This window comes from Ceratotherium simum, chromosome 8, assembly GCF_057802395.1.
Source record: "Ceratotherium simum simum isolate JZ-2026a chromosome 8, ASM5780239v1, whole genome shotgun sequence".
Lineage (NCBI taxonomy): Eukaryota > Metazoa > Chordata > Mammalia > Perissodactyla > Rhinocerotidae > Ceratotherium > Ceratotherium simum.
The window spans coordinates 56,927,085-56,939,677 of record NC_141907.1 but is presented as its reverse complement, the minus strand read 5'-3'; the positions used below and the strand labels follow the sequence as shown (position 1 = coordinate 56,939,677).

Here is a 12,593-nt window from a genome sequence, read left to right as displayed (position 1 = left end):
CTTTTCTTTATAGACCCTAGCAGGAAAAAAAAAGAATAAAGAGAATGCATACTTAATAATATAGTGATAAATAAGTTATTCAAATCCACATTTATTTTAGTAAATTATGATATTAAGACTTATCAGGAAGCAATGCTATCACTAAATAATTTGCTGGTTACCCAAGGGCTTTCTGCATCTTTTACAAAGGTCTAATAATATTACAGTAATTTAGAGTAATTTGGGTTAACAGCTTAACACTTCTTCAAATATAAGAATAAAAACATTATTTAAGTAACAATTACTTTTAAAAAAGTTTTTAGTTTAAAAATTGTAGTTCATACTTTGTATGAATGTGAAGTCAATGCTTCCATAGAGGCTCGGAAGGATTAAAGCAAAAATTGAAGTCGGTACCACTTTATCACCAGGAAGTGCCTTAGGCAGAATGAGGCATTCCTGTTATAGCAATTTTTATTCAACACACACAAGTTCACTTTATGGTTTTTTACTTAAATCACATTTTATCAAGGCTGCTATTCAGCCACAGAACCTGAGTAATTCACAGGAATAGGCTTTGATTTAACTGCAAAGAGAGTGAAAGTGATGGGACTCTAGCCTTTGAATGGGTATGACCAGTTCCCATCAGTACTTAGTATAATAGTGTTAGGAACAGGTTCAATTTGCCTAAGTCAGCAGATCATTTCGTTTATTTAGCTATTACATTTGTGTCCAAACTGGAAAGCTCAGAGCCTAAAAGAAAAATCTAGTCCTAAACTCTTATCTGCATAGACACCTTAGAAGGGGGTTTCTTCTCTATGTTCTGGTCAGATTTTATCTTCTTTCAACCAAGCTGACTCTTCTCTGATAGTTGTCTCCAAATGAAAATTAGTGAGTACCTTTTGAATAAATAAACTCTTCATTCCTGGATGCCCCTCCTACTTATTTCCTATTGGGGAGGAGCCAAGCAAACTTTAATATGATTATTTTTGGCAGGGGTTAATACTGATTAAAAGAAAGTCAAGTCTGTTGACAAAATCAGTTGCTTGCATGGATTCTTCTCATGGAAATATTATGTTTGACTGTTACATCTTTATTTAGGAAAAATAAAGAATAATTTTATTCCTTAGGAAATTTTTATTATTTGTACTATTACTTGAAATCATCAGTTTAAAATTGATTGTTTTGGTCCTTGTTTTAACCAACCCAACAATGGTTGTAGGTATTTTGTGATGAATGATTCAAAATGATGATTTTTAAATATGGAAAATAACTACATTAATGCCAGATATTAATTTTATAGGAATGTTTGAGTTTAATCTCATTTTCAAGAGTTTCTGGGATTTCTCAGTATATTCCAATAAAATACACACATAAAAAGAATACACTTGATCTTTCAAGTCTGTTTTTGTTCATTGGCCTTAACTAATAGGTTTATAGCCTTTATTCCAATAATATAGGTATCTGGTCACCACTATAGTGTATCACATTAGGAAGATTAGGAAGAAGACATGCTATCATTGCCGCCTTCTAAATAGTGTGCTAGAGTTAAGATACTACATAGTATTGAAATAGCAATTTTGTTATCATTCTGTTGACACTAAGCTTTCTTTCCTTGAAAACTGAGATTAAATTATAAAAACGTTCTCTCTTTACACTTTTATATTGCTGTGATTGGTAATATGATCTGTAGTAATTTTCTTTTGAGTTTAAAATTAGCCTAACAATGTGACCTTGGTAGTTTGATTCGTTATCACTAATCAACATTTTTTTTTCTGGATTTTGGTAAAAAAAAGACTAAGTTATTAAATCGTATTAAATGGGTATTTCGACTTCAGTCATTAACAATCCATTTATTATTCTACTTACTCATTTGTGTGACAAATATTTATTTAGCTCTACACTGCATTAGGCCTTACTTTGGAGAGACAGTAGTGAGCAGAATGTAGTTCCTATGCTCATAGGGCTTATAGTCCAGCAGGAGAGGTGGACAGGCGGGTATGACAGAGTTTGATTAAGTACTAAGGAGGAAAGGAACTGGCAGGGGCAGGATGTTATGGTAGCACATTAATGGAGCACTTGATTTTAGAAGTTCAGGAAAGGTGTTCTTAAGGATGTAATATCTAAGCCAGGGAGTCAAATTTTGATTACATGATATGAATTATCAAAAGGACTTGAGCAGCTTCAGAAAAGTGCTGGTGATGGTGATGGTGCAGCTAAAGCAGTCACAGGAGTTTTGGAGTCTCTGGGGTGTGTGGTATAAGGATCTAATGGAGACAGATGAGGTGGAAATAGCAAGATCATGAAAGTTGACTTTGTCTTGTGGACAATGGATGTCCTTGAAAATGTCATTTAGGAAATTAAGGGATAAAGGAATGAACATTTACTGAATGCCCAGTTAATAAAGGGTACATTAATGAATATTTCAGATTGGAGGTTGTATATCCTAGTAGTAAGATAATGAAGGCTGGTAGATTGAATTGCTAGAGTTCAAAGCTAAACTCTACCACTTACTAGGTTTTTGATCTTAGGCAAATTACTTAATCTCTCTGAGCCTCAGTTTCCTCATATATATATGAGCATAATATTAGTACCTCTCTAAGAAAGTACTGTGTGGAATAAATAAAGTAACATCTGTAAATTCTTTGTTATAGAGCCTGATATGTATATCAATAAATCAAATACATGTTAGTTTCCATTCTATTTATTGCCCAAGGTCACACAGTTAAGCATGTTGAGCTAAAACTTTAATCCAGTTCTATCCAAACCTAAAGCCCATAAATTTTCATTCTCTTAATGTTTAAGAGAAATTGTTTTCATATACACAAAATGAGGATCAATAACAAGTTATTTAAGAGGTTATTGATGAAGATTAAGTGGTAGATATACGTGAAAGAGCTTCTTACATTTTAAAGTGCTATATGAATGCTTATTATATAATAACAGTGAATTCTGGAATACCTAAGAACTTTCAGATAAGGCTGTTTTACAGGACTGAATAATAAAATGTTTTTCTAAATCTCATTAGACTATGAACTCCTAGAGGTGTGGAAGAAACATGCCTTATTCACATAGTGGGCATTTGGCAAATAAATGATTATTGCATGATTATGTGTGAATCTCCAGATTTCTTTTCTGTGCTAAAGACCCAATTTCTCATTAGTTACAAACCACCTCCACTTGGATGGACCCTCACATCTGAAAGTAGTTTAACCAAATCCAAAATAACCAACATATTAATGTATTTTCTTAACATGTAAATTGTAGTTGAGGGATTTACTATGTAATATTATGTATGCAGAATACTTCAACTAGTTAATTCAATTGGTACAAGTATGGGATAACATCATACCAGGGAGGTAAGTGTTTAGCTTAAAATCGTACTTTTAACAACTCATTATTAATGTTATTTAGTTAGATATATTATTATTATATTAATTTGAGACAATATTAATACTTAAGAATGTTTTTCTTGTTTCAAAGTTTTTTGCTTTCATATTCATATTTCACCTGCAAGACTGGAAATGCTTTTATAGTAGTGTTCACATGATGAAGAGCATGGACTTTAAAGCAAAATTATCTGGGTTCAACTCCCACCCCCACTTGGGGAAAATTACTTCATTTCTCTTTCATAATATTAATAACAACAACAATATGTAGTCCATGACTACATATTAACTGAGTAAATACATGTAAACAAGTAGAAGAGTGACTGACTAGCCTATAATATGAACTGTTTAAGTATTATTAAATATTGTTATTGTTTTGTATCCCACAATAATTTTATAGTACCTTGTACATAGTAGATGATAAACATTTTTTTAAACTATTGAAATAAATTCTACTTCTTCTGCATTTTTACTTTGTTTTTCAAGAAATTAATAATATTATTAATGGTCATAGCAAATGAGGCCCAGCTGTCATGTTCCTGACCATGCCTCCCCTCCAGACTCTGGCATTAGAGTGAGAGAGTAGGTACAAGCCTGTAAATCACTCCTAATAATAGCACATCTGTTGAGGGTTACAGCAAGAGATTAGATGGGTGACCAGTAGGTACTCTGTAACGACTGAATGATTTGTGTTTTTCCTGGCATAATGTGTTAAATATGAAGCAAGCACATAAATGACCCACTCATTTTCCTTGCAGTATTTGTTTAAGGAAAAAACTAAGTCATATTTTTGGACTTTTTGAGTATTTATCAATTTTTGTAGACTGGAGACCTCAATTCCAGAAGCTTTGTCGTGTGTTTGTGTGTGTGTGTGTATGTGTGTGTGTGTCTGTGTCTGTGTGTCTGTGTTTGGACAGATATGAGATTGTAGCTTCTAGTCTGGAGGCAGCTGGTCACACAGGTCTAGAATCTCTATCAACTCCTGTAACTTTGCCATGTATCTGTTTGTAGTTGTGGTCAACTGTAGCCTGCCTGTGCCCAGAATTTGCTCTTGGGAATGATCTAGACCAAAGTTAGAAATGCATTTGGCACTTAAATTTAATGTTAACTCTAGAGTTCCCATGGCTCCCAAGAGTCACTTTGTGGTCGTCTGGATTGGAACACCATGGATCAATTCTTCTCTGGTCCCATGACTTAGCTGTAAATTTAGAAACTCCAGTGTCATCCTGGAGAAGACATTCTAAATCAGTGTTAGACCATGGACTTTGAGAATCAAATGAAATTATGAACTTTGCCCCCAGATAATCTTGTGTACTCAAACTCACACTAAATTTGCCTCGGTATCTCAAGGTTTTGAGGATCCTTAAGGCGTATCCACAGACTCCTCCCAAGTGAAGGGATCCAGTTGCTTTTAATTGGTTTTATTGTGCAAGAATCAAAAAACTAAATGTGGCATGAATGTAAAATGTAAGGGGAGAAGAGAAAGGAGCTGAATCCATGAAAATCACATTCTCTCTTGGCTGAAGGCAGGCAAGTGGTGAAAGGAGAGTTTGAAGTAGTCGTGTGGTTTCAGCAAGACCTATAAAAAATGATGGCAGTTTAGGAATTCAGTTTGTAATGTGTTAACAGTTCTCACGATATATAGACTTTTATTTAGCTTCCATGATTTGTCTTATATGTTTGTATTCAAGGAGTTTATCAAATTAAATACTTAAATTAAACATTTAAAATTGGCATTTAGTGAGCTGAAAATAATGGACTTCATCTAATATTTACAGAAATACATCGTCCTTTACATGCTTCTCTATAAGTGAAATACAGTGATTTTAAGTGAGAAATCTAGGTTTGTGCATTTTGAATAAATGTAACTATTGAAATAATTATTCTATTAAAAACATAGTTATATAATAATATATTTTGGATCAATAAAATATATAACTCCTTTAAATTACCTGCTTTCATTTGTCTCCATTAATTTTCTCATTTTGTTTTCTAAATATTAATAAGTCAAAAATTTATCCAACTTATTTTCTTTTTCTTGCCAGATGTCCTATTAAATACCAATTAAATAATACAATTTACACATATGCTAATCTAAGGAAACCATAGTATGTTTTCTGTTTTTCTGCACATTAGACAGCCCATATGGAAATAGATGGCATAGTAATTAAGCCTTACTATCTGAAATCAAACAGGTTTGGTTTGGTTTCCAGTTTGGAACTTCCTAGCTGTAGTAACTTACTTAACATCGATAGGCCTATCTTTTTTTTCATTTGTGAATTCAAGATAGTAATGTAATCTCTTCCATATGGTTGCTATAGGAATAAACTGAGATAATTACGTAAAGTTTTTATCATTTAGTAAGGACTTGCGATATTGGTTAAAAGTAAATTTTAGTATTTATTAATTTTACTTTATCTTTTCTAATGCATTACATTTTACAAATTGATCAATTTTTACAATTTTTTCATAATATGCATTCTCACTTCAATCCCATAGCAACCAAAATTATGAGAAAATGAAAGTTCAGAGACAGTAATGACTTGCCTAAGATGGAAGAAGCAGCCTTCCCTGGTCCAATGTTATTATCATTATAACACAGATCACTGTATTCTATGTTAGGTCACAAAACATGTAGACAATGTGATGCACTAAATACATTTGTTGCAAAGACTCCCCAAATTTTGTAACTTTCTCCCCAAATTATTTCACACTCTTTGGTCATTTTCTATTTTATTAATCTTTCTCTTTGTTTAACTTCTTCCCATAAGTTACAAATTATTTTGGACACTGCCGATATCTATTGATCCAAATAATAAATAGAAACAATTTGCATCATATTTAAGTTTCTGAAAATATCCTTTTAATATGTATGTGCTTTACAAGTTAAGAATTAGAATTCTTCCATAGATTTATCTTAGAATAGGAAAAATTTGAGGTGCCTAACTTCATGGATTCTTTCAGAAATGATGTCTGAAATACAAGAATGCATGGGAAACATATCATTCCTTCTGCTCTATTCATACTAAAATTAGAGTGCAAGAACACTGTTAAACAATTAAACTGTATTTAAACTCACATCCTATATAAATTGTTCTAATAAAATTCATTTTCGAGATAAGAAAAGTCATGAATTTAACATATTTTACTCTATGGTCTTTGTGTGTGAATAGGAATGAAATAAAACTAATACATTCTAGGAATGTTCCAATTGTCAAAAAAAAAATTGATAATAAAATCCCCCATTTTTCTTCACTTTGTAAAATAAGATTATTTTTCATTTCTTGTTGGAATAGAATCTAGTGTGTCAAAGCTATGGCACCATCAGATTAAAATTATAATTAGCCCAATTGACTGCTCCCAAATAGACTTAATTAACTCACTTATATTATTTTAGATTTTATGATTGTATTGATAAATTCATGAATCTTGTCTGTTGTTCATTTTTGTCTTTTGCTTCTTTACCTGTGTTGTCTTCTTTGATGTTTCCTTAGAGATTTTAGATCACGGGTGAAGTAACTGGGACTGTGGTAGTCTCAGGTGTGCTTGTGATGATGGATTCTGAGGAAGCTTCTGGAATGACTACATTGTTCACTGCTGGTTCAGTGGTAGCAATAATTGTAGGCTCAACAGTAGCAGTGGTGTTGGTGTTAGGGATGACTGTTTTATCCTGAGGTTTCTTTGGAGGAATGGCAATAAATGACGGACGTCGGTATGGATGACGTGCCTCAGTGGATGGGGAGATATTTGGCAGGACTTGCCACTGAGGAATTTGGGCATGTGGCCTAACTGCAACTGGTCTTGCATAATATCGATAAAGCATATATTGATTATTAATTGGTACAACTGGTCTATGTTGGTAGTAGTTGGGTTCTTGACGAGGAGAGCTATTCAGCACATAGCGAATTGGGATATATTTGACTGTTTTCTGATCAAACAATCTTTCGTCATTCTTACAGCACTGCAAAAAGAATAAATTATGCAGAATAGCATTATTGTAGGCTGGAATGTAGAGATATCTTAAATCAGAATTTTTTGAAATAATGTTTTATAGTATTTGATGTTGAATAGGTACAATATTGGAAGTAGTAAACCCAGCAACCGTATTATTTTATAAGATATGGATTTGTACATTTCCTTTCCACTTCTTGATTTTCAACAAATATAAATATTAAATATCAAAAATAGTATTAGTTTCAAACAAATTAGATGAGGTAATCCATAATATAAACCGCATCATCCAGAGCTTGGCATGTATGAAAAGTACTTAGTAAATGCTGGGCATTATGATAAGTACAACAGCAAAAAAGATCTCAGAGAGAGCTGTGACATACTACACATAAACATACCACACACACAGAAATATGTATGTATTTATATATTTTCAGATATATGTGTGTATGTAAATATGTATTCTCACCACATATTTGTAATTGTTTACAAATTTTATTTATCTAAATTTATCTAAAGAATTGGCTGAGGGCACATGTTTTTTTCTAAACTAATTGCAGCAGAATAGTAAAATAATGTGATGTGGGAGGATTCCTGTATTTAAACTTTACATTTTTTTCAGCTTAATTTTATCCATTAAAGATCAGTTAGGGAGTTGTCTATTTTTATTTGCCTCTGTTTTATTGATTATGTGCAGTTATAAAAATATTCATTAGATCTTTTCGTATGACTAGAAACAAATCAACAAAATTACACTGCAAAGTAAGCATTTCTTACAAAAGGAGACATATTTAAAAGTATTCATTCAAACATATTTGGGGAACAAAAGGGGAAAGTACATACAAGTGTGTGAGAAGTATTCAAAGATGGGTCAGAGAGGGATCTTCCCCCAAGTCTTAAAAATTAGACAAGAAAGATATTAAGCTTGACTTTTGTTTTCATTTTTTCCCAATATTAAATTCTCAGAGAGTTTTCTCATTTTACTAAATATACGTGAAAACCAAAAATATGTGACTTGGGCTATAAAAGGAAACCAAGATTTTCAGATAAACACTAAGGTTGATTCATATGATAGGCTGCTAAAGTGATGTTTTTTTGCAAAGATTATTATATTATTTTATGGAGCTTAAATATTTAGTTTTTAGATAGAAGGCATTTTAATATCATTGAACTTTGCAGAATATTATACTTTGGAGTTCATGTCTCTAATAGAAATAATTAAAATACACTTACTGTTGATTGTTCCTGGTTTTGCATCTCTGCACTCTGGTGAGGTTCAGAGAAATAATAAGAAATAAGAAGTTAAAAAAAAGCAAGACAGAGTCTAGATTTTTTTGTGGTTTTAATTTAATTTTAATCTTTTGTATTAAAGACAAAACATATTTTCTTTGTTTTTAATATTGTAAAATATTTTGAAATATTTTCCATGGTTATTTAATCTATAAGGCCTGTGAACCATTCAAGAAGTGACAGCAATATACCAACTAAAATAGTAGTAATAAACTCCATGGTTAAATTGTCTTTAAAAATCACCACCTAGGCAGAAAAATTCAAGGTTGAAAATAACATGATCATCTGATCCCTGTGCCAACAAATATATATGGTATTTGCTTAAATGAAAAATAAGAATAGCTTATATTCAGTTTGTATTGAATGTACATTGTTAAAAATAAGAGGAGCATTTGGCATATTTTTCTTTTTCTGCTCTCCTACTAAGATGATTTATGAGGTTTACTTAGATTAAAAAAATCGCCTTTAGCGTAACATCAATATATAAATGTTGTATAAATAATAGTGTTTTTAAAGCAACTTTCATTTGTTTTTATAGTACTTTTCTTAATTCTGGATTACAACATGAGAGAATCAGGAGTGAAAAAACAATTTCCGTAGGTGTGTGTATATAAAGCTTTAAAAATTCACGAAGTTTTGTAAACTATTGAGATGACGTCATAATATTAAATATTTTTTAAATGACGGTTCTAGTTTAGGATTTTTCACACATATTCTTGGATATAAAAAGACTCTAGAAACCTTTTGGGAGGTGTAGGTATAGAAAATCAGAAATCTGATGAAGTAAAATTCATGACGTGTTGAGACAGAGACTTGTTTTTCTCTAAATGTATAAAATCACTTTAACACATTTAAATCAGTTTGTAACTTAAAAATATTAATATTATAGAAAGCTTGCTTACACTCAAAAATTCTGATAATCTAGACATCTTACTATAATATCAATCTCTATTATGTATTCCTGGTATATGTTCATTTCAGTATCTTGTATCTTGCTTTTTTTCAAGAAGTGTGATCCTTCATTATTTTTCTATTTATCTCGTAGTTTTCGTACTTACATATTTGGAGTTGAAAAATAAATGATCAAGGATTATGTCATGAAATGTTTATTCTTCATTGTAACCATTAAGGTTTCTTTCAAAAAAATGTTTTATTATAAATAGAGAGACGAATAACAACTGTATACCAATGGCCTTTTTAATAATTTTCATTGATTCCTTAAGATAGTTTTTCAAAAATGTGATTTTTGGAGGGAGAAAAATTCTTTGATAGTGTTGGGGCCTAGGGGAGGCCACCCCAAAATATCTCACAACAGCATATTGAATATTTTGAATTAAAGTTACTTGAGAAACAGAAAGGGCATTCTGAGCCTCCTGTCTCTGTTCCCCCGGAAAGCAATAAATGAATCTCCCATGTGAAATGTGCTCTCCCTGTATCTTTATCACCAGAATTAGGGAATTATGGGCCAAGAAGCCTGCATAAACAAACTGTGTTAATTTACTACCTTGAGCCTAAACTCTGCTTAAATTCCCCACTAATTACGTGTACCTCAAATATAAGTTTCTGTGTCCTGTCATTCCTCACAAATTTATTGTTTCTTTGTGTAAAAGATATGTATACTGCCTGCTTTGTTCACTCTCTGAGAATCATTTCTCTATGATCTCCAATACCTATGTATTAAACTGGGTTTTTTTCCTGTTAATCTGGTCTTGTGTCTATTTTATTGTTAGTTCAGCCATAAGAACACAAGAAGAGTATAAAGGGGATTTCCCCCCTCCCCGACAATAGAAATTATGAAATTTCTGTACAGAAAAGTTGTGCCAACTTACAATGCCACTAACAGACTATGAGATTGTATAGTTCATTGCATAATTGCTAGCAATAAATCTTATTTGTTATTTTTTTTTTGGTGAGGAATATTGTCCCTGAGCTAACATCTGTTGCCAAACCTCCTCTTTTTTTTGCTTGAAGAAGAGTGGCCCTGAGCTAATATCTGTGTCCATCTTCCTCTACTTTTTTTTGTATGTGGGATGCCGCCACAGCATGGCTTGATGAGTGATGTAGGTCTGTGCCCGGCATCTGAACCTGCGAACTCTGGGCCGTGGAAGCGGAGTGTGCAGATTTAACCACCATGCCACTCTGCTGGCCCCAATCTTGTTTTTACTATTTTTATTTTGGAGAGAAGGGATAAATTAGCACATAGAAGATGCTATCACATTGCTGTTTTAATTGTATAATTTTGGCTACTCATAAGATTGAACTGTAAAATCTATAAACTGTCATTCTTCTTTGAGTTATTTGTTCCTGTCTGAGGGGCTTGAAGCCTTTGTGAAAAGCGGGAAGAGTGGGGGCTAGAGCAGGTTCAAGCAGCTCAAGAAGAGGCTCTATAGGGCAGGCAGTCGTGGATCATGTTCTGATTTAAACTTTAATCCCTAGTGCTCAAAGAGAAAACTTAAGTTTAAATGTACAAGTGGCCACAATAAAATGGGATTTCAAAGAATAAATGAAAGAAAATGTTAAAATCATTCAAATTTTTAGAAGGTATGACTCCAGGAATCCACCTAATAAAATTATTTAGTAGATATGAACTTAAAAGGAAGTCTAAATTGAATAATAAATGAATTATGAAATAAGGACTAGTGCCTTCCAAAATTTCACAGTCTAAGATGAGGTCGTATAACATCATTTCATATTTGCCTTCCTGTCTTGCTGCTGGCAAATAAGTGCCTGGGATTCCCAAATGAACCTGAAAATAAAACTGAGCAGTAGCCAAAACAGCAATGAAAATAAGTCAAAAAAAATTAAAACAAAAACAAAAACAAAAAAAACACACCTTTTTATCTTGATCCAATAGCCTTAAAACACAGCATGTAATTCAAAAAAATGCCTGAAAACCACAGAGGTATTTGTGGATATAATCCCTGTGAAGGAGTCCCTCAGTTGACATAATGGGAAGAGTATAATAAAAGATACTGTAACGTTTGAATGTTAAAGGTAGATGTGTCAAGGTCTTTGAAATTGATGGAAAAACTTAAGCAAGCTCCCAATCTTTTAAGGATTTAGTCCCTAAAGAAATTGGGGTCTGTGTGAGATAGGAGTTTAATGAAAAGAATTTCTGATCCTGGACTATGATTTCTATATTTATCCTTTATGAATTATTTTAGAGCACTTTATAATTTAAAAATATTTTCAGTATTGTTTCTTCCCCCAGAATATGTTTTCTCTGTAGTATGAGAATTGTGAAATTTTGCTATACATGATAAAGTGTAATTTCTTAATTCCTAGGAACTAAAAGCATATCCAGAACATGACTTTAATTTTATAATATAAATAAATACAAAAATAAATTACTTTTAAGAAATGATAGCTATCATGCAGTTATTTTGTTCTGTAAAATATTTAGAAATACAATATTCTCAACTGTATTTAGAAATTTGCATAATTAGAGCCTTTAAGTAAAATTTTCTTAAAGTCTTGATACAAATGGATTAGATGAAATTAACTCACCGAAAAAGGCAGAGTTAATGCCAGGATATTCACAACTAGGAAAAAACTCTTCATCATTGCACCTGAAAATAAAAATTAAATTGAAGGGATTTATTATTAATAATTTAGGAGTGATTTAGAACAATATTGTTTTTACTTTAAGAAAAAAAAAAAGCCAGATTTATGGATACATTTAGCCAATGTAGAAAATCTATTTTATCAAAAGCATTAGGAAACCAAACTTGGAGTAAATTTTTTTTGAATTTAATTTTTGGCTATATTACTGAAAGTATCGTTACAAGGTTAATCGTCTATTCATTTAACATATACTAAGAACCTGTTAAGAACAAGGCATTATGCCAAGTTGAGATTATCAAGGTGAATTGGCCTTGTCAACAAGTAGCATCGATTTTAGGAAGAGAGTTGCAACATACACAAATCACTGTAAGAGGAAAGACGAAAAATGCCACAAAAGTGATTTTCTGCAGATAAAAGGTTTCA

At 32.0% G+C, this 12,593-nt stretch overlaps 1 protein-coding gene across 1 annotated transcript; it reads right to left on the bottom strand.

Annotated features, from left to right (window-relative positions):
• Positions 1-6,864: 6,864 nt before the first annotated feature.
• On the bottom strand, positions 6,865-12,170 carry CSN3 (casein kappa). The gene is made up of 3 exons (XM_014784750.1): positions 12,114-12,170; positions 8,550-8,582; positions 6,865-7,326 (listed from the first exon to the last, which is right to left on the bottom strand). Exons 1-3 carry the CDS (start codon positions 12,168-12,170, stop codon positions 6,865-6,867), a joined length of 552 nt encoding a protein of 183 aa, XP_014640236.1.
• Between the last annotated feature and the right edge of the window lie 423 nt (positions 12,171-12,593).